The 23,034-nt window shown below is 48.3% G+C and overlaps 1 protein-coding gene across 1 annotated transcript in view; it reads left to right on the plus strand.

Moving 5' to 3' along the window:
* Positions 1–18,914, plus strand: part of LOC105715499 (sodium/potassium-transporting ATPase subunit alpha-4-like) — a 34,649-nt gene extending 15,735 nt beyond the window's left edge. Inside the window, 12 exon segments of the mRNA XM_064370463.1 lie at positions 3,262–3,451; positions 3,590–3,762; positions 6,593–6,729; positions 7,455–7,602; positions 8,230–8,398; positions 9,743–9,897; positions 10,130–10,253; positions 12,776–12,921; positions 14,648–14,778; positions 14,893–14,994; positions 18,496–18,587; positions 18,886–18,914. Coding sequence (XP_064226533.1) covers positions 3,262–3,451; positions 3,590–3,762; positions 6,593–6,729; positions 7,455–7,602; positions 8,230–8,398; positions 9,743–9,897; positions 10,130–10,253; positions 12,776–12,921; positions 14,648–14,778; positions 14,893–14,994; positions 18,496–18,587; positions 18,886–18,914 — 1,596 coding nt within the window.
* The last annotated feature ends 4,120 nt before the right edge of the window (positions 18,915–23,034 follow it).

Consider the following 23,034-nt stretch of genomic DNA (forward strand, 5'->3'; position numbering starts at 1 on the left):
AATTAACGGTAGGACGCGGGAACAGTGGCATTATCAGAACTGGAGCTTTGTCAAGTGCAAGCTGAGTTCCATGGGGCAATCATGATTTGCTTGGGGGACTAGATTCTTCAACTCCATGCATTACTGAAAAGGCCAGACATTTAGGTGTGGGTAAAATGTCTCAGAGAAAATGAGACTCCCAAGTCAGTTGGTTTCTTTTTTTTTTATTTTTCTTTCTTTTCTTTTCTTTTTTTTTTTTTTTTTTGAGGTGGAGTTTTGCTCTTGTTGCCCAGGCTGGAGTGCAATGGCACGATCTCAGCTCACTGCAACCTCTACCTCCCAGGTTCAAGCGATTCTCCTGACTCAGCCTCCCGAGTAACTGGGATTGCAGGCATGCACCACCAAGCCCAGCTAATTTTTGTATTTTTAGTAGAAATGGGGTTTCACTATGTTGGCCAGACTGGTCTCGAACTCCTGATCTCAGGTGATCCACCTGCCTCAGCCTCCCAAAGTGCTGGGATTACAGGCATGAGCCACCATGCCCAACCTCTAAAAACTGAATTACTCACAGTTTTACACTGAACGCTGAGCAAGTCAGAGTTAAATAGATCTATCCTCTTCTATCTCAACTGGTTTTTAGTGAGTGTAATAAAATAGGTCTCTTAGGCCCAAATGGTAAACTTATTTCCATTTTTTTCTGATGTTTAGTGGACTCACTAGCCAGACAGGAATTTTGTGGCTTGGCAGGGCCTTTGACGGCAGCATAGCCTTTGACTAAAAAAATTAGGTACCTCTCCCTCCATGTGATTCAAAATAAAAGCAAAACATATTCAAGACATTTGTTGGGGCTGCCAACAAATAGCGACTTTCTCCCAAATGAGTACGTTGGTGCCTCTTCTGAGCTATTGAACGTGCGACTCAAATGACAGGCTTGTCCTCAGTGGTTCACCGAATGTGACTGGCCAGCCCACTGGCCACCAAGCTCTGGCAGGCACTTGCTCTGGGAGGCCCTCAGTTTGCTGCCTTCCTTAGCTTGCCCTAAAGGTGGAGACTCCGGTCTTTGCAAGAGACAACTCAGACTGCTGGCGGTTTGCAGAGCTTGGTCTGTTACCCTCTGAGATAAAAATGAGACGAAGAAGATGCTCTGTTCCAGCATTTCCAGACTTCTCCCTCCGTCTCTTTTATTTGTCATTTTCTATCAAGATGTGATTTTCTTCCGTGACCAAATTACTAGTAGGTCTTGCTGTCACCTCCTGGGCCCTTCACTTATTCAACACATTTTACTGAGCACTCAGAAAACAGCTCTTTAAACCTTTTCCAGCTTTCTGCTTCAGTGAGTTACGGTTCTTCCTCTTAATTGCTTAAGCATATTTTGAACGTAACTGAACAAACCAACGGAACAGTTGTAACCACGTTTTGTGCGCTGTTTCCCACCCTGCTTACCCTGTGGGCACTATAGTCTGGCCTCCTCTGCACCCCCACTGTTCCTTTCAATGCGTCGATTTTGTTCTCAATAGGCGGCCTAGCGGGCATTTCCTGTCCATCACAAGAGGAACCCCATGGAGAGCTCCTTTTCATACATCAGAGATCAAGAGGAAATGCAAAATCCACATTTCTCTCTCCTTGCTGCGGGGTGTCCCCTCGGGTTCATTTCAAGAATGTTCCTTTCCCTCCCCTACCACAGCCACAAGGACCCCCATGCCCAGCCACACTAGCTAGCCCCTTTCATGGGACTTCTCACGCTTTTAGGAGACGAGGCTCAGGGACTAGAATGACTAATTTATTTTTGGATTGTACTTCACAGTTTTCAAAGTGTTTTCTACACCAACTCTTATAAAAACCCAATGAAGGGCCAGGTGCAGTGGCTCGCGCCTGTAATCCCAGCAGTTTGGGAGGCCCAGGTGGGCAGATCGCCTGAGGTAAGGAGTTCAAGACCAGTCTGACCAACCTGGTGAAACCCCTCTCTCTGCTAAAAATGCAAAAAATCAGCGGGGCGTGGCGGTGGTGCCTGTAATTCCAGCTATTCGAAATTCTGAAGCAAGAGAATCACTGGAACCCAGAGGTGGAAGTTGCAGTGAGCTGAGATCACGCCACTGCACTCCACCTTGGGCAACAGAGTGAGATTCCGTCTTCAAAAACAAAAACAAAACAAAAAAACTCCATGAAGAAGACAAGGCAGAACCTTTTATGTTTTGTCGAAGGAACTAAGATTTTGCAAGGTTAAATGGACTGACCTGAGGTCATAATGCATTCTTTTTTTTTTTTTTTTTGAGACGGAGTTTCGCTTTTGTTACCCAGGCTGGAGTGCAATGGCACGATCTCGGTTCACCGCAATCTCCGCCTCCTGGGTTCAAGCAATTCTTCCGCCTCAGCCTCCCGAGTAGCTGGGACTACAGGCACACACCACCATGCCCAGCTAATTTTTTTTGTATTTTCAGTAGAGACGGGGTTTCACCTTGTTGACCAGGATGGTCTCAATCTCTTGACCTCGTGATCCACCCGCCTCGGCCTCCCAAAGTGCTGGGATTATAGGCTTGAGTCACCGCACCCGGCCCATAATGCATTCTTGCTGGCCCCAGAACACAGGTCTTTGGAGTCTTTTTCTTTTTTCTATATATATATATTTTTTTTTTTTTTTGAGATGGACTGTGGCTCTATCACCCAGGCTGGAGTGCAATGGTGCGATCTTGGCTCACTGCAACCTCTGCCTCTGGGGTTCCAGCAATGCTCCTGCCTCAGCCTTCCAAGTGGCTGGGATTACAGGCGCATGCCACGACGTCCAGCTAATTTTTGTATTTTTAACAGAGACGATGTTTCACCATGTTGGCCAGGCTGGTCTTGAACCCCTGACCTCAAGCAATCCACCCACCTCTGCCTCCCAAAGTGCTGGGATTACAGGCATGAGCCACCATGCCTCGAATTCTTTTTCTTTCCTGTCTACTCTTTTCTTTATTTGCCAGCCCCACTATTTCTGCTCTCTCGCCATCCAGTTGGCAAAGATGCAGGGGGAAAGTGAGAGTGCCTTGTTCTGCCCCCAGGGAGCTTCCGGCTGAGGAGATAATAGAGATGTCTGTGCAAATGATAACAGGCTGCAGTTTCCTGGAAAAAGGAGGAGGGGCTGGGCTCAGCCTGGGGCAAGATGTGACCGGGGAGGGGAAGGGACAAAAGAAATAGGGGTGTGAAACACATTGTCTTTTTACCTTTGAAACCGTCCCCCTTCTTTTTGCCCCTGATCCTTGGTCTCTCCTCCTGTCCCATCAGTGCTCCCTCTGCTCTCTCTAGATGTCCATCCACTTTCGGGAGGACAGCTCCCAGACCCACGTACTGATGATGAAGGGTGCTCCGGAGAGGATCTTGGAGTTTTGTTCTACTTTTCTTCTGCACGGGCAGGAATATTCAATGGACAATGAACTAAAGGAAGCCTTCCAAAATGCCTGTTTAGAACTGGGAGGTCTTGGGGAACGTGTGCTAGGTGAGGAGCTGTGGAAGAAATTTTTAAGAAAATGGCATCAAAATGGTTATTATCCGTGGGATGAAAAATCAAGGATGTAAGCAGATAGGAATGTAGAGTGTTGGATGACTACTGATCCCTCCCGCTGTCTCTCTCTAGGCTTCTGCTTCTTGAATCTACCTAGCAGCTTCTCCAAGGGGTTCCTGTTTAACACAGATGAAATAAATTTTCCCATGGATAACCTTTGTTTCGTGGGCCTCGTATCCATGATTGACCCTCCCCAAACTACAGTGCCTGATGCTGTGAACAGGTGTCGTAGTGCAGAAATCAAGGTAAATACTGGCCCAGCCCAGGAGCCCCCGCCACCTGTCATGAGTTGGAGAATCTACTAGAAAGCCTTGCACAGAGTAGATGCTTCATAATCTTAGTTTAGGCTGGACGCAGTGGCTCACACCTGTAATCCCAGCACTTTGGGAGGCTGAGGCGGGTGGATCACTCAGGAGTTCAAGACCAGCCTGGCCAATATGGTGAAACCCCGTCTCTACTAAAAATACAAAAATTAGCTGGGCATGGTGGCACACGCCTGTAGCTCCAGCTACTCAGGAGGCTGAGGCGGGAGAATCGCTTGAACCCGAGAGGTGGAGATTGCTGTGAGCCAAGATCACGCCACTGCACTCCAGCCTGGTAAACAAAGCAAGACTCCATCTCAAATAATAATAATAATAATCTTAGTTTAATTTAGCCTATTTCTGTTTCCTTGGGCCTATGATTTTTACTTAATAGTAAGTTTCCTCTTTAGTTAGAATTCTACTTGCCTTGAACATTAGAATCACCAGGGAGGTTTTAAATATTGGATGTCTAGGACACACCCCAGACCAATTTAATTAGAAATTCTCAGGATAGAATCCTGGGGCCTATATTTTCAAAAACATTCCTGCAGATTCCAATGAGCAGAGAAGTTTGAGAACCAGTGTCCAGCACAGTGCTTCTCAAACCAACCTGCATGCGTGTGGACCCCTCAGGGAGTGTTTTGAAATGCAGATCTGGATTCAGAAGGTCGGGGGAAACCTGAGAGACTGCATTTTTTAAAGAGCTCCCAGGCAATGCTGTTGCTGCTGGTCTGCAGACCACACTAGGAACAGCAAAGTGCTAGAAGGTGCGGTGAAAATGTGCTGCCGAGATGGGTGGTAAAAGGGTGAGGCTAGGAGGGCTGGGACTCTGGACCAGGCAATAGTGAGAATGAGATATTGAGAGCTGAGGGATCTTCGACGGGTGTGAGCAGCTGCCCTGAGAGGTACATGTCCAGGTGTAAAAGCTGGAAACCAAAAATCAATCAGACCAAGAGTGAAGTTCAGCTTCAGAACAAACCCAGAGGTAGAAAATCCTATTTGGTCAGGCTGGGCCTTGACCTCCATGGGATGGCAGCAATAGAATTCTTCAGATTCTGAGATGTTCTGTGACCCATGTTTCCTGGGTCAAATTCTTTGTTTGTTTTGTTGTTATTTTGTTTTGAGACAGAGTCTCGCTCTTGTTGCCCAGGCTGGAGTGCAGTGGTGCGATGTTGGCTCACCTCAACCTCTGCCTCCCAGGTTCAAGCAATTCTCCTGCCTCAGCCTCCTGAGTAGCTGGGGCTACAGGCATGTGCCACCACGCCCGGCTAATTTTGCATTTTTAGTAGAGATGGGATTTCTCCATGTTGGTCAGGCTGGTCTTGAACTCCAACCTCAGGTGATCCTCCTGCCTCAGCCTCCCAAAGTGCTAGGGTTACAGGCATGAGCCACCACACCCAACCAAAGTTTTCCTTTCTTTTTTTATTTTTATTTTATTATTTTTTTATTTCTTTTTTCTTTCTTTCTTTCTTTCTTTCTTTCTTTCTTTTTTTTTTGAGACAGAGTCTTGCTCTGTTGCCCAAGCTGGAGTGCAGTGGTGTGATCTCAGCTCACTGCAACCTCTGCCTCCCAGGCTCAAATGATTCTCCTGCCTCAGCCTCCCAAGTAGCTGGGATTACAGGTGTGCACCACCATGCCCAGCTAAGTTTTGTATTTTTAGTAGAGACAGGGTTTCACCATGTTAGCCAGACTGGTCTCGAATTCCTGAGCTCGGGCAATCCACTAGCCTTGGCCTTCCAAAATTCTGGTACTCCAGACGTGAGCCACAGTGTCCCGCCTTTTCCCAGGTCAAATTCTAAGACTCGTACACATCTTTACAGCTTAGATATGACACCTTCCCTGCTCGTACCTTGTATTCTGGATTACCTGTATATTTTGGCTCCTAAACTTGAGGTATGGGAGGTATTTAAGGAGAACCAGGTGCTCTCTAACATAAAGAACTGGCTTTATGTTAGACCTATGACTGTTGGCAATGTGTCCGGGGTCAGTCTGGGCCATGTGTGCTGGGAGGGACTCGGGAACCTTGGGCAGTGGTTTCCAGGTAGTGATTATTCCTCCATCGCTTCATTCAATAATTATTTGTTGATGGCTTACTATGTGCTAGGCATTGAGTTAGAGTGGGAAACTTTACCAGGAAGCCACCCTTGCAGAGCTCTCAGTCCAGTGTGGGAGAGAGATAAACAATCACTATACAGAGAAGTGTGACACGTACTGACATATGGGAGGAACAGAATGCTATGAAAGCACACAGCATGGTACGAATCTTTGGGTAGAAATGAGATAGGAGTAGGTACCAGGTATCCAAAACCAAGCTGAAATCAAGGGGCAGGGTGAGGCCATGGACAGAAGCAAGGAAGAGTGAGAATTTCAATGCGCTGGGCCTTAGAGAAATTTTGCTAGGCAGATGGATTATTCCAGACATTCCTTTATTACCACTTGTTCTATGTGTAGGTGTTTCTGTCTTTGCACTTAAGGAAGCAGAATAGCTTCTGGAGCAATTAAATTAAATTCTGAATATAGTCAAATCCCTGGCTTATTCCTGGTAAATCTAGGAGCCAAATTGTCCTGTTTTATGGTCTCACAGTCTTGACCTACTCCCAAGGGTTGAAATCACAGTAGCATGGTTTTTGGTCTATACTACAAGTTCTTGGGAATAAGCCACTAAAACTTTGGTTGAAAAAAGCATTTGATCTGTCAGTTCTTAGAGGAGAAAGATGAAGGATTCAGGCTCTGAAGATGATTCTGCTCCTCTTCCCTCCCCTTCCCAACCCAGGTGATTATGGTGACGGGAGATCATCCCATTACAGCTAAGGCTATTGCCAAGCATGTGGGCATCATCTCAGAAAACACCGAGACAGCAGAGGACGTTGCTGCCCGGCTGAGGATCCCTGTCAGCAAGGTTAATCCCAGGTGAGATCACTAAAGAGCTCAAGCTCTGCCAAGTTCCCTCCGTCCCCAGCCTGCCCCACCCAGACGCCGCTTTACTAAAGGTCCTGGAGTCTCCTTCAATAGGAAGGATGTGTGGGGTTTACACATTACAAACTACAACATGACAGGAAAGTAAAGTGAATATGTCAGTGGGTTTTCAAAGGAAGCAAGGCAAAGAAAGAGGAAAAGAGAGAAGTGGTTGGCAAAAGTAGAGGGAGGGAATAGAATGTGTCAATTTGGGGACAATATAGGGCTGGGGACAAGTGAGGATACTAGGTTGAAAGAAGAAACAATGCAGCTAGGGCCAGGCGTGGTGGCTCTTGCCTGTCATCCCAATACTTTGGGAGGCCGAGGCAGGTGGATCACGAGGTCAGGAGGTCAAGACCAGCCTGGCCAAGATGTTGAAACCCTGTCTCTACTAAAAACAAAAATACAAAAATTAGCCGGGCACGGTGGCAGGCGCCTGTAATCCCAGCTACTCAAGAGGCTGAGGCAAGAGAATCCCTTGAACCGGGGAAGGCGGGGGCGGAGGTTGCAGTGAACCGAGTTTGTGCCATTGCACTCCAGCCTGGGTGACAGAGTGAAACTCCTCCGTCTCCAAAACAAACAAACAAATGAAACAATGAAGCTGTAGTCAAGATTGGCACCAACACCTCTGGTGAACTCTCAACACCCGAAATTAGCCTTTCGAAGTTCTTTTCCCTCAGTGATGCCAAAGCCATTGTGCATGGTTCAGAACTAAAGGATCTACACTCAGAGCAGCTTGACCAGATCCTCCGGAACCATGCTGAGATCGTGTTTGCTCGGACCTCCCCTCAGCAGAAGCTCATCATTGTGGAGGGATGTCAGAGGCTGGTAAGGAAAAGGAGCTCCGAAAGGGCGCAGCGGTGCGCACCTGTCATCCCAGCACTTTGGGAGGCCAGGGCAGGCAAATCATCTGAGGTCAGGAGTTCAAGACCAGCCTGACCAACATGGAGAAACCCCGTCTCTACTAAAAGTACAAAAAAAATTAGCTGAGCGTAGTGGTGCATGTCTCTAACCCCAGCTACTCGGGAGGCTGAGGCAGGAGAATCGCTTGAACCCGAGAGGCAAAGGTTGCGGTGAGCTGAGATCGTGTCATTGCACTCCAGCCTGGGCAACAGGAGCAAAACTCTATCTCAAAAAAAAAAAAAAAAAAAAAAGCCCTGAGGAAGCTGGCAGAAAGCCTGTGGCTTAGCCTGGTTCCAAACCAAGCAGAGGAACATGTGGGCTGGGCTAGAGGAGACTCCAGGGAGTACCCCATCTTGAACCTCCATGGTGGCCTTCAATCTAGGGGCTCCCTGAGAGTTTAAATATCTCAGGAGGACTGGGAGAAGGACGGGAGCCCTAGATCAAGCATGATTACATCAGGAAACAAGGGATGCAGAAATTGAACTGATCTTTGGGACTCGTTCTGGATCTGATGCAATAAATTTTTCACTCCCTCTGTCTGGACTTCCTCAGGGAGCCATTGTGGCCGTGACGGGTGACGGGGTGAACAACTCCCCTGCACTAAAGAAGGCTGACATTGTCATTGCCATGGGCACCTCTGGCTCTGACGTCTCTAAACAGGCGGCCGACATGATCCTGCTGGATGACAACTTTGCCTCCATCGTCACGGGGGTGGAGGAGGGTGAGGAAGCAGGGTTCCCAGGGTTGAGACTTCAACCCTGGACTCAGATCGGGCTTGGTATACATCCCCTCTTTCCGTTTTCCCATCATCCAACCTCCACGAGCCTGTACGGGCTTGGAAGAAAATCACTGTAAGATAAAATTTTGCAAATTACATCGCTGATACATGGAACATCACTATCTGCAAACTCTTTTGATGAGATCAGAGAAAAGTCTACTTAATTTATTTTATTTTCCTAACAAGGAGACTGGGACTCTGGTATAACATAATATCTTCATTGTCCTCTCACTGGAATTCAGGTAGGTCCACAGCAAGTCCAAGATGCAGCCACACCCCTGGGACTATTCCAGGCGCCACAGTCTTTGGGAGGGTCCCCGAGGAACCTGTCGCCTAAATAATGGTGACACGTCAGGATCAGCTAGAGCTTGACCCCTGATTTGACTGCATGAGCCCAATTACACACCTTCTTTCCCAGAAAATGCTGAAGAGAATGCCCTCCAGCGAACAGGAGAGACCCAGAATTCTGCATTCCAGGCTCCCTGCTTTCTGCCTGGAGCTATCTTACTAAAACATATGGCAATCCACATCATAATAATGCTACCATTTTATTGAAACCTTGTATAATCCTGACACTTTGCCTGGTATTTTATATCCATTCAATTCAGCAAGTTCGTTTGAACACTGATTATGTGGGAGGCACTGTGCTTGATGCTGGCGATACAACAGTAGGGGGCCAAACGACACAAATCCCTGCCCTCATGTGACTTCATTTCTAGCGGGGATGACAGATAAGAAGGTAAGTAAGGTATGTAGTATGTTCAAAGGAGATAAGTGCCATGGGGGAGACCAAGCAGGAAGTGCAGACAGGGATTCCCATCTTTGAAAAGGCAGTCGGGGATGGACGCAGCAACCTTGCAAGGCAGGAGGAATGAAGCTCACAGACGTCAGGGCGCCCAAGGTCACGGCGACCTATGGCAGAAGATGGGATTTGAAACAAGCCTGTCCCAAGCCCCGGCTCTTTCCATTTCAGCCTTAATCTTGTAAAGGCTTTTATACTGGCATTCTCAGACACTACAGGATCAACCAGGCCCAACCCTGCTCATTTTCAGAGATCAGATAACGTTAGCTATGGTGAATCCAAGAACAAAGAGTACACAGACAGGGCACGGCTCTAATTAAAAGGCGCACAGTTTAGAGACAACACTGGGACCCTTGAGGTCCAGGACCTCCAGACCCTTTCCTGGACGGTGACACTTCTTTGAGGTGGCCTCTCTGTCCCGGAGCTGGTTTGAGGGAGGTGTGTTCTCTCAGGGCTTCTCAAGGAAGCTTGACCACCCTCCCCAGGCCACCTGATCTTTGACAACCTGAAGAAATCCATCATGTACACCCTGACCAGCAACATCCCGGAGATCGCCCCCTTCCTGCTGTTCGTCGTCCTGGGTATACCCCTGCCTCTGGGCACCAAAACCATCCTCTGCATTGATCTCGGCACTGACATGGTAAGGTTCAAGCTGGTCAGCAAGAGGTTCCCAGAATCCTGCCTCCGGAGCTCCCTGCTTTCTGCCTGGAGCTATCTTACTAAAACTCATGACAAACCCACTTATGACCCGGCTCTCGTACCTCCTGAGAGATGGATTGAGGCTGAGTCAAGACAGGAGGGTAGAGTCGAATTACTGCTGAGTTTCCTTCTGAACTTTGTGACCCCTGTCGTCCCCGCCCTCCATCCTCCAGGTCCCTGCCATCTCCTTGGCTTATGAGTCAGCTGAAAGCGACATCATGAAGAGGCGTCCACGGAACCCAAAGATGGATAAACTGGTGAACCACCGTCTCATTGCCATAGCCTACGGACAGATTGGTGCGCCCAGAGGAATGAGGGGTGGAGGGAGAGGGAGGGGTTGCCCCTGCCTGGCAATGTAAGCCATCTCAGCTTGGAAGTCAGGGAGATATTTTCTCAGCAACAAACTGTGCTAGGTCCTGAAAACACAAAGAACCACTCATCTCTGATCTGCCCTTGGCTTACAGTCCAGTACAAAAGGAACAAACATGCAAAAAATGATAGCATCTCCAAGTGCCAAGTAATGGGTATAGACAGAACATGCTACAGGATTACAAAGCGGCCGGGCGCGGTGGCTCACGCCTATAATCCCAGCACTTTGGGAGGCCAAGGCGGGTGGATCACGAGGTCAAGAGACGGAGACCATCCTGGTCAATATGGTGAAACCCCGTCTCTACTAAAAATACAAAAAATTAGCTGAGCATGGTGGTGCACGCCTGTAGTCCCAGCTACTCGGGAGGCTGAGGCAGGAGAATTGCCTGAACCCAGGAGGTGGAGGTTGCAGTGAGCCAAGATCGCGCCATTGCACTCCAGCCTGGGTAATGAGAGTGAAACTCCGACTCAAAAAAAAAAAAGAAGAAAGGATTACAAAGCAAGCAGGCTCACCAATTATGAGCCTTATGCAGGAAATAGGACTTAAACTTGGTGTGGGAGGGTAGGGCTTAGACTAGGAAGTGTATGGTCAGGTGCGGGAGACCAGAGGAGTGGGGAATTTCATATGGCACAGTTAGAGAAGTGCGAATAAGCCAGATTGGTAGGGCCCTTAGTCTTTATAAAGTAGTGGAAAATAAGACTGTGGACACAGATATCATTTGTGCTGGGGTCAGCCTTGACAGACACTTGAGAGTCAGTAGAAGTCTTTGCTCTTGAGTTGCCAGGTGCAATGGTATTCGAGAAAATAGGGTGAGTGATGAGCAGGTAAGAGACTGGGGACAAGAGAGGTCATCATGGGCCAGGCACGGGGGCTCACGCCTGTAATCTCCACAGTTTGGGAGGCTAAGGTGGCAGATCACCTGAGATCAGGAGTTTGAGACCAACCTGGCCAACATGGTGAAACACCCTGCCTCTACTAAAAATACAAAAATTAGCTGAGTTGGGGCCGGGCGCGGTGGCTCAAGCCTGTAATCCCAGCACTTTGGGAGGTCGAGGCGGGTGGATCACGAGGTCAAGAGATCGAGACCATCCTTGTCAACACGGTGAAACCCCGCCTCTACTAAAAATACAAAAATTAGCTGGGCATGGTGGCGCACGCCTGTAGTACCAGCTACTTGGGAGGCTGAGGCAGGAGAATTACTTGAACCCAGGAGGCGGAGGTTGCGGTGAGCCGAGATCGCGCCATTGCACTCCAGCCTGGGTAACAAGAGCGAAACTCCATCTCAAAAAAAAAAAAAAAAAAAATTAGCTGAGTGGTGGCAGACATCCCTGTAATCCCAGCTACTCAGGAGGCTGAGGCAGGAGAATCGCTTGAAACCGGGAGGCAGAGGTTGCAGCGAGCCAAGATCATACCACTACACTCCTGCCTGGGCAACAAGAGCAAAACTCTGTTTCAAAAAAAAAGAGAGACAGAGAGAGAGATCATCCCAATATCTTGGGGAGAAACACACGGGGAAAGCACAGATTTAGGAGTTAGACCTGTGTTGGACTCTCATTTCACTCTTCTAGCCATGTGACCCTGGATAATGACTGAATCTGTTTTTGTGCTTCAGTTTTCCCATTTATGACATATAAATAATAGAATTGTTTTGAGGATCTACATCCACAAGGTGCTTTCCCAGTGCACGGCTCCGTAGTTAGTAGGCGAACATTAACATCAGCTACTGCTTGTGGTCCAGGCATGGAACGGAGGTTTTGACTAAGGAAGAGGCCAGGACAGATAGTAGAGATGTGAGAGGATAGGACTTGATGAGCATCCGAATGACAGAGGAAAGGGAGAGGAGTCCAGCATTCACCAATAGAGAGAGGAAGCCAGGCATGGTGGCTCATGCCTGTAATCCCAGCACTTTGGGAGGCTGAGGGGGGCAGATCACTTGAGCCCAGGAGTTCGAGACCAGCCTGCACGACATGGCAAAACCCCATCTTCTACCAAAAATATGAAAATTATCTGGGCATGGTGGCGCACACCGGTCCCAGCTACTCAGGAGGCTGACGTGGGAGAACACCTGAGCCCAAGAAGTCGAGGCTGCAGTGAGCTGTAATCGTGCCACTGCACTCCAGCCTGAGCAACAAAGTGAGAGCCTGTCTCAAAAAAAAAAAAAAATGGGAGAGGGAATCAGTGGCGTCTAAAACACTTTTTAGTTTTAAGATTATGTGATTCAAAGCTGACTCTGGGTCAGAGTTCAGAAACAAATGTCAGGGCTTGAAGGAAAGTCCCACAGAGATGACAGGCTCAGGCGGCTGATGGCAAGACTTTCCCGAATTACTCTCCAGACACACACCAGCGCAGCTAGAAGCAAGTCCCAGCCCCCAGCCCTCCCCTGGCCTGCCTTTTGCAGCCGCCCTTCTCTGAATCAGGCTTTGCTGTCCTGCAACTCTGTCATTCACAGGGATGATCCAGGCTGTGGCTGGATTCTTCACCTACTTTGTAATCATGGCTGAGAATGGTTTTAGGCCTATTGATCTGCTGGGCATCTGCCTCTACTGGGAAGATAAATTCTTGAATGACCTGGAGGACAGCTACGGACAGCAGTGGGTGAGTAGAAGAGATAAGGTAGGAGTGAGAATGACAGGGGAGAGTGGGCCTAGCAAATGTTTTAAGAGGGAAGAAGGGAAGCAGACAGCTGATGCCTCTTGTTCAGTCCTGTATGAGCGTTCTCACGCTTGCCCTCAGTCTCCAGCCACAACAGCAAATCCTCTTCTGTTCACCACAGGCTCACTCCCGTTGGCTCCTCCTGTCTGTTGTCTGGCCCTGCCTTTCTGGGTCCTTTGGCTTCTTGGAGTCTTTGTCATATCAACTTTTCTGAGCCAATTTCTGTTGTCCTAGGTTTTATCCCAGAAATAAATTCTGTGTGCTCTCCTGTTATACTCTGTCCCTCCATGAGGGTTCAAATGATATGATTTAAAATCTGAAAACCGGCCAGGCGCAGTGGCTCACGCCTGTAATCCCAGCACTTTGAGAGGCAGAGGCAGGCGGATCATGACGTCAAGAGATCATGACCATTTCTAGTTAGGGATGTGGAGTGGGATAGGGGACAGATAATAACCACATATATAATATATTATATATATATATATATATAACTGCATATATAATATATCTCAACAAAGGATTGTAAGTCTAAGGGGGTCCGAGAAGTGTTGGAACCAGGAGACCAGAGTGAGATGGAATTATAAAAATGGTGGTCAGAGAGAATAAGATGCTTGAAATTACAGAGAAATCGTAGGTATTGGAAAGGATAATATCTAGAGTTTAAGGACGGGAGGAAGCAGCCCAGGTCGGGAATGGAGGACAATATCATGGGAGGAGAAGATCAAGGAACTGTGAGACCACAGCATTGGAAGGATCATCAACACGGACATTTCAATCTCCAAAAACAAAGACAGAAGTAATAGCGGAGTAACAGTGTCAGAAGCTAAAATCTTCAAGAATTGAGAGGGAGTGACGCAGGTGAGGCAACTGACTGTGATGGACAGTGGTGGGGTGATCTGATGCACGCAAACGTGCTGACTGGTCTTATCTAAGTTCCATGTTCGGCTCATCAGTTTCCAGCCTTTGTCTTCTACCGTTTAAGGGTCTGTATTTCTCTCCAAGTACAACTTTACCACATCCCATGGGGGTTGATGTGTAGTATTTCGTTATTGTGCAGTCCTACATAGTTTCAAATGTATTTGATCTACGAGTTATTTATAAACATGCTGTTTTAGTTTTTAAAACATAAGTTTTTTCTCCAATCTCATCTAGATGCACCTTTTCTGTGTTCCCATAGCCCTCTGCAATCTCTCTTTTATAACCTATCCATTGTGCTGACATAGTTAGCGTATTTATTTTCCCCACTAGACTCTAAGTTCCTTATGTGTAAAGTGTGGATGAAAGAACAAACAAATGAATGAATGTCTCCCGTCTGGTGCCACTCTTTAAGTCCACCTTCTTCTCTTACCCCATCCTTCTTACTAATTCAATACATATTGATCGAGCCATGCTACATGCCATCCACTGAACTAAGCACAGGGAGAGGACATAAAGCTAAATAAGGCAAGAGCTTGTCCTTGAGAAGCTTTCAGTTGGGCAAGAAAAGCATGAACAAATCATAATACAACACGAAAAGCGCGAAAACAGAGGCATGTGTGAAGCGCTGTGGGGGTCTGAAGAGTGAGGACCTGACTCAGCCCAGGGGTCCTGGAAGGTGGGAGAGGGAAGAAGCTGTAGGGTGTACGGAATCCCCTTCTGACACTGTCTCCTCTCTGCCTGCCCTCTCCAGACCTATGAGCGGCGAAAAGTTGTGGAGTTCACGTGCCAAACGGCCTTTTTTGTCACCATTGTGCTTGTGCAGTGGGCGCATCTCATCGTCTCCAAGACTCGCCGCAACTCAGTTTTCCAGCAGGGCGTGAGGTGAGCATCCCGCCGACAGCCCCAGCACTCTCCCAGGCCGTCCACCCCGGACATCCTATTTCCCCCTGCCTTTTCCTCTCCCTTACCATCACACCCTTTCATGTTTCTTCCCAGATACAAAATCCTAATATTCGCGATCCTGGAGGAGACATTCTTGGCTGCATTTCCGTCCTACACTCCAGGCACGGACGTGGCCCTGCGAATGTACCCACTCAAGTGAGTAAGGGAAGGGATGCCCGCAGGGGATGCGCAGGCACGGGGGAGCATGTGAGAGGAAGGGTATGTTTCACTAGGATGGTCATGAGCCAGGAGCTGCCTGGATACATGGTGCTACATGTACGCCAGTGATACGAGGAGAGTCATCGGTGCTCTGATAAGTGGATCTTATTTAGGGAGATATTAGAGACTGCGCCAAATGATCACAACCCACTAGACACACAAATTTAGCAGACTTAACAATGTTTGACAGAGTGAAATCTTTTTCATGGTGATGTGTGCTGTAGTTGTCCAAGGATACATATTGCTTGGAGCTGAAGTAACCATAAAAATAGCCTAATCTATGCTTAGCTAATTCCGTTGTACTTATGCAAATATGTTTTAATGTAGATGTATGTGATCGTGCCTACTGAAGTTCTTATTGTCTGGTGCCTTGTCTTGTTCAATTCCAGGTTTTTGCTTTGTTTTGCTTTGCATTAACATTAGTATATGCTTGATGTGAAAAAAATTCTATTTAAAAATGTACAGAGAAAAAAGCAAATGTTCCATTCCACTCCCATCCCCATTACCCAACCAACTTACATAACTAGCCTCAGTTAATGATCGAGTATGTATTCTTCCAACACATTTTCTATGCACGTATGTACTCTGCTCACCTTTCCATCCCTTGTAGTGTTTTACACGATGCTTTATACGTCGCAGACACTCAATTAGTGTTTAATAGGAGACATTGGCACTGGACTTAGATACTGACAATTCCAGGTGGAAATCTCAACTCCACTATGCATTATTCTGTGACCTTGGACAAGTACATGACCATTCTGAGCCTCAGCTACACCTGCAAAGTCTCAATAACACACTCCAGGGATGGACCTGGCAGAGTGTTGTGACATTTACATGTAGAAATGAGTATAAAGCACCAAATATGCTGGGTCATGGTGGACGCTTTGTTACTAGTAGCTTTAGTCTTGTTGCTATTAATGTCATTATAGACATAATAACAAATGCGGTTGAGTATCATCTGTGCTTTCAGACACTGTGTGTTCACCTTAACCATAAAACTTAGTACCTGATATTGTGATTCTGTATTCTGTGTGTGTGTGTGTGTGTGTGTGTGTTCACCCTCTTTTCTTTGATTCCCCTGAGCTTCTTGAGATTAGACCAACACGTTATCATTTTTATTTCCCCAATACCTAATGAAGACACAAATTACATACAACAGTTGTTTGTTGAATGAAGGGGTGGGGTGGCTATTTGTATAGAAATGTGTATATTTGTGTGTGTGTGGAATGAGCTGGGGCCTAGGACTGTACTGTCCCATACGGTGGCCCCATCCATATATGACTATTGTGCCTTTGACATGTGGCTAGCGAGACTGGGGAAGTAAATTGTAAATTTGTAATTTTATTTAATTTTAATTAAAGTCAAAAACTAAAGCAATGTGAAATATTTTTCTATATTACAACTTCATTATTTCGTTTGGACTACATTGCCATTTCACTGTTGAAAATTTTGTGTCTGAGCACAGACATGCTGTCAGTGAAAAATATTCACTGAATTTCCAGGACTTAGGATGAAAAGAAGAAGGTAAAATCTCTTATTGATAATGCTTATATTGAAGCGGGGTGTAATGGCTCCAATCCCAGCACTTTGGGAGGCCGAGGTGGGAGGATCGCTTAAGGCCAGGAGTTCAAGACTAGCCTGTACAACAAAGTGAGACATCGTCTCAACAAAAATGTTTAAAAATTAGCCAGGTGTTGCAGTGCACACCTACGGTCTCAGCTACTCAGGAGGCTGAGGTAGGAGGATAGCTTGAGCCTAGGAGTTCAAGGCTGCAGTGAGTTACGATCATGCCACTGCACTTCAGCCTGGACCTCAGAGCATGTCCCTGTCTCTAAAAAAAAAATTAAATCTAATTAAAAGAAATAATGTTTATATTGATTACATATTTAAATGATAATTTTGTTTGTTTGTTTTTTTGGTTTTTTTTGAGACAGAGTTTCGCTCTTGTTACCCAGGCTAGAGTGCAATGGTGCGATCTCAGCTCACCACAACCTCCGCCTCCTGGGTTCAAGCAATTCTCCTGCCTCAGCCTCCCGAGTAGCTGGGATTACAGGCACACGTCACCGTGCCCAGCTAATTTTTGTATTTTTTAGTAGAGACAGGGTTTCACCATGTTGACCAGGATGGTCTCAATCTCTTGACCTCGTGATCCACCCGCCTCGGCCTCCCAAAGTGCTGGGATTATAGGCATGGGCCACCATGCCCGGCCGATAATGTTTTTGATATATTGGGTTATATAAAAACATTAAAACTGCCGGGCGCGGTGGCTCAAGCTTATAATCCCAGCACTTTGGGAGGCCAAGATGGGTGGAACACGAAGTCAGGAGTTCAAGACCAACCTAGCCAAGATGGTGAAACCCCATCTCAATATTTTCTAAAACAATTTAAAAATTTATAAAAAAAAACAAAAACAACAAAAAAAATTATTAAAATTAATTTCACCTGTTTCATTTTACTTATGTGAATGTGGATACTAGAAAATGTGAAATTTGACATGTGGCTCACGTTATATTTCTATTGGACAGTGCTGGTCTAGGCCATTTCTTCTGTCATCCAAGGGAACAACTGCTGTCCTGATTCAACCCCTCCCCAGAATCCATCTTCCTGGTCTAATTATAAAAAGAGGTTTAGGAAGAAAACAATGTCCCCATCTTTGTGACAGGGAAGCATCTATATATTCGCTGACAGCCCACACTAGCTGTCTCAGACCCATCCTGCTCAGACAACCTCCCTTTTGTGGGCATAAGCGCTAGAGTAGGCAGAGAGCAAAGGGGTCTCCCTCAGTGACTCCACAGAAGTTGGTAGAGAATCTCGTGAACACTGCATGTAGCTCTAATATGACATTTATCATATTATATTATCACTGGCTTTTTATGTTTCTGTCTCGTGCCTCTTCTCTCTACCCCTAATCACTAACCCCACAGGCTTTGACCACCTCAAAGGTAGGGCTCAGACCAGGCACAGTGGCTCCTGCTTATAATCCTAGCACTTTGGGAGGCCGAAGCAGGTGGATTGCCTGAGGTCGGGAGTTCAAGACCAGCCTGGGCAATGTGGTGAAACCCTGTCTCTACTAAAAATACTAAAAATAGCTGTGTGTGGTGGTACTCATGAATCTCAGCTACTCAGGAGGCTAAGGCACGAGAATCACTTAAATCTGGGAGGCGGAGGTTGCAATGAGCCAAGATCGTGCCATTGCACTCCAGCTTGGGCAACAAGAGTAAAACTCCACTGCACTCCCGTCTGGGTAACAGAACGAGACTGTCTCAAAAAAAAAAAAAAAAAAAAAGGGTAGGGATCAACCAGATCTTACTCAACCGCACTGTCTCCAGCACCCAGCTCAGTCCCAGACACAGAGTAGACACAAGAAATAAAACACGCGGTTCCTGGCCTCTGGCCTCTGTCTCTCCTGCCATGCTGACTGGCTCTTGCTCTCCACAGGATAAGCTGGTGGTTCTGTGCCATTCCCTACAGCATTCTCATCTTCGTCTATGATGAAATCAGAAAACTCCTCATCCGTCAGCGGCCAGGTGGTAAGGCTTCCCTGGGCCCCGCTCCAACTGAGTGGTCACCAGCCCCCTGACTAGCTCCCCCGTCCCACCTGGACCCTCCAGACCCACCACTGACTTTCTCCCCTCCTCGCTGCCAGCCTTGACTGTGCCTGAAGCCCAGCCCTCTCTACCCCTTGGCTGCACCCCCCGTTCCATCTGACCCTCAGTGCCCTGTGTTCCGGCCTGCCCGCCTCCAACCTTGGCCCTCTCTCCCTTCTGCCTGTCTCTCCGGGTGCCTCTTCTGCTTTCCCCAGTTCACACTGCCTCTTCTCTTCCACAGTCTGGGTGGAAAGGGAGACCTACCACTAAACTCAGCAGAGGAAAAGCTTCATGTGACACAGGGGTGTCATGAGACCCGGGGGTGGGGACAGAGATTATAAGTTTGACACAACATCTGAGACCCTAGGATGAATTATCTTGGATGAGAAAGACTGGCAATCCTGGGATGGCTTGAGGGCATCACGGGCAGAAGATGAGGTGGGCTGAAGGGAAGCCCAGCCTGCGTCTAGCTGGAGCCCGGCGGGGAGGGGTGTGGTCCTGCTGAATCCCATAGCCAGTCTAGACAGTAAATATCTGGAAAAGCCCTCACCGGCTGGATGCGTCCAATCTGATCTGGGGGTAGTGGGGATTACGGCGAAGCCCCCTCCACAGGGGAAGTCTTTTGAGGACCAGAGTCAAGGCCAGGATAGGATCACTATCAAGCGTCCTTGCCCCTTAAGGACTACGCCCCATCTTAAAGTCACTCTCTGAGCCACTGGACAGCAAGGACAGGGCAAATGACCACCTCCAAAGTCCAGTTGAGATCAGAGAAATGGAAGGTGGGGGAGAGAGGAGCTGCTGAGCCTCACACAGGAGAGGGTCCACAGCATCAGCACAGGGGGCGGGGGGTGGACTCATCCGGCCCCACCTTGCAGTTCCTGAGACCAGCTTGCAGACCACAGCACTGTGGTACTAGAGAAGATCTGATTGCATCAGTGAAAAGCCTGAGGTCCACAGACGTTAAATGACTTGGGAATGGCCATGTGCTGCGCGGTGTCCCTCATCTGAGAAAGGGACAGGTAGGAGGGACAGACTCCAGGCAGACTGGTGGTCCCTGCCCACTGCCCTCTGTCATCAGGGCTCCTGAGCCCCATCCCAATGCTTAGCCTGTTTTCTCTGGTGTAGCCTCGAGATAGAGGCTGTAATAAGACTTTCTGAATCCCTGTGGCCTTTGCTGTAGGTGAAACAGCCTCCCCTGCTCTGCATGGGGTGATGGACTTTCCCAAGAGCCTGCCTCTGTGCCTGGTCCCAGGTGCCTTCTCAGATGAGCAAAAAGTCCCGGGGGCCCTTTCCCTCCTGCCCACCTTCATTTCAGCATTTCTTCCTTCCCCTTCACCCGCTCATTCACTTTCACTCTATGAACCCCTCCACTGTGTCCTGTGGGTCAGTTCATTCTCAGGCCTCTTTCAGAGTAGAGCATTGGCTGTGCCCAAAAGTATACAGGGTGGGAGAGGAATGCTAAAGAAAGCCAGAGGAAAACCATGAGCTATTACCCAAAGAAAACACGCGCACTAGGTGTCTGCACGCTACACCTAACACTGGGACGAGGGCTTTATATACACCATCAATTGAGTCGCAAACGTGTTTCCCTACCACCCATTCCATCTTATCCAAGAAGGAACCAAGGTCTGCCAGCTTTCAGAACGTGTACCCTTAATCACTTTCAGACTAGTCTTTCAATGAGGGCGGGGCCAAAAATACACAAAAACAAAACAAAAAAACAGGATAGTGATGGGGCAGGACCCCGGGTGGGTCTGGAGGATGAGAGGCCACGGGCTAGCGAGGAGAAGGCCGTCATGAGTATAGCCAGCCGTTTTCCCTACATCAGGCCCCTCCGCAGAGGTCACTCTCCCTCTTCCCCTCCCTCTTCCAACACAAGGTCTCCTAGGGACAGTGCTATATCAGCCTGGGGTCCTTCCCCCGTTGCTGACATGGCTGAACCAGACCCTGGAAGATCGATGGGCCAGGGCGTATGTGAGTGAGGTGGGAAGCGGGAGCACAGAGGGGCCAGCTCCTCGGGTTTCAGTAGCAGGAGCTTCGGGTGTCTGGTGGGTTAAAAATACAGAGGTCCCAACTCACGGTCATTTGATACCAGTGGCTGAGGCTTCTTAAGTCCAAGGGCCTGAAGGGAAGGAAATTGAGTAGAAAGTAGAGAGAGTGGCTGGGCGTGGTGGCTCACGCCTATTAATCCCAGCACTTTGGGAGGCCGAGGCGGGTGGATCATGAGGTCAAGAGATCGAGACCATCCTGGTCAACATGGTGAAGCCCCGTCTCTACTAAAAAAATGCAAAAATTAGCTGGGCATGGTGGCATTCGCCTGTAATCCCAGCTACTCGGGAGGCTGAGGCAGGAGAATTGCCTGAACCCAGGAGGCGGAGGTTGCAGTGAGCCGAGATCGCGCCATTGCACTCCAGCCTGGGTAACAAGAGAGAAACTCCGTCTCAAAAAAAAAAAAAGAAAGTAGAGAGAGCAAAGCATCAAGAGAGAGAGCCGTGGAGGCGGTTGCTGGAAAGGGGAAGGGTAGGACTGGAGCCAGAGAGGGCAACGGGAGGGAATGGGATGGATGGCGACGTCTGGTAGCCACAGGAAAGGACCCGGAGATGGAGCAGGCTCAGCCACCAGAGTCCCATCTCACACTCTTGGGGGTACAAAAGGTCAGATTCAAGATGGAACAAGTTTTATGTTCCAGCATCTCTGTCCCAATGTGTCCCCCTCCCTTAGAATGCAGAAATGACAAATCGGGGCTGTACGTCACCTGGGTCATCTGCTTCCGGTCAGGCCTCCCCGTCTCACCTGGCCATCTTCGCTGTGGACGTGGAGCTTTCCCACATTAGTCACTCTTCAGGGAGACCAGGATACAGGCTTCTGAGGTCTCTTCAGCTCTAATGCGCTGTGCCTAGGCTAGCTCTAACCTCTCCTGCTGCAGTGTCAGCTGTCCCTCTTAGCCTCACTCCTGCCATGTTTCTGAGATTTTCTGTGGCCTTCCTTGTTTAGCTGTGTAAGGTCTAAGACGTGGACAAGTTATTCTGCTAACATAATTACATGGCCCTGCCTGAATACAAAAACCAAAACAAAAAACAACACTGTCCCTCTAGAATCAGACATACCTCAGAGTGGGTGGCAGCATGTGACTTTGATCTAACCCTCCATGGTCTCCCTTATGCCTCAGTTTACCTGTGCATGAGAACCCTGGAAGGCCATGAAGAGGGCCCTTCCTTCCTACATGTCCAGAGTTGAACTCACTACTCTCTCCTCACCCACAAGCTGGATCCAGAAGTTTAAGCCCCTACCCGCCCAACTCTGCTTTGGATTTGGGGTGCACAGAATTAATCAACAGCCTTGGTTCGGGGCACAGTGTTCCCGTCTTTGTGTTTACCTAATGTTATTTTTTTTGCCCCAGTGTTTATACCTGATTCTCTTTGTCTTGTCAAAGATGTGGGAATAAATAGTAGCTATTGACTCTCCTTGAAAGCATGCAGCCTGGGAAATCCTGCCTTCCCACGGTGCCCCAGAAAACCCAGTCCCATCGGATCAGGGTAGGGAGCACACACACAGGTGGCAACCAAACGACAGTCCCCTTCTCATTGTGGGTTTTATGGGCAGAGAAACCCCAAGCCCACATCTCTACAGGACAGGATCTGGGCCAGCCCTGTCCTTCCCTGCATTCCCAAGTTAGGAATGTTGAGTGAGGCAAAGGAAACTGGCTGGAGCTGAGCCAGGTTGCCAGTCTTGGACACAGCTCCATCTTTTATTCAGAGAATGACCTCATCCTTGGTCCTGGTTCTTTAAAGAAAAGTGCAGGGGGTCTCTTTCCTGCAGCCTGGCTTACACTCTCTTACCTAGGATCAAAGAATCAGAATCAGACTTCACCTACAGACTCCCAGGCTGTAGGACATAGAGCCAATACCCCTGTTGTCCTATATTATCAGTTTAGCCTCTGACCCAGTTAGCTCCTCCTCTCCACTGCATTTAAATTCTAATTACCCTTGCCCTACCCTCAGCCCTCACCAATTACCCTTATACCGCCCCTCCCCCAGCCCCAGCTTCATTTACCTCCGACTCATCTGCTCTTATTTTTAGCTCCGGCATCTCTCCTTTTCCTTTCTTAATATGGCGATGAGCTCTTAGGCCAGCATGGGGACCAGGGCTGAGGTGCCCTGGACACTGGAGGAGGGGGAGGGAAGGAGCCCCTGGGAGCCTGGTGGAGAAGCGTAGGAGGTGGGAGGATTCCAGCCCGCATGGAGCTGTCCTGGCCTCAGAAGGTTATCCATCTCTCCTGCCAACCACGGAGACGTATTTAGACAGGACCATGTGGGGACTGAGGGGTGCCAATTTCAGGGGGCAGCTCCGGTTCCCTCCCCGCCCCCTGCTCCTATTCCTCCTCCTGACC

The sequence above is a fragment of the Aotus nancymaae genome, unplaced genomic scaffold (genome assembly GCF_030222135.1).
Source record: "Aotus nancymaae isolate 86718 unplaced genomic scaffold, 86718_ANA_hifiasm-v0.15.2.pri h1tg000108l, whole genome shotgun sequence".
Classification (NCBI taxonomy): Eukaryota; Metazoa; Chordata; class Mammalia; order Primates; family Aotidae; genus Aotus; species Aotus nancymaae.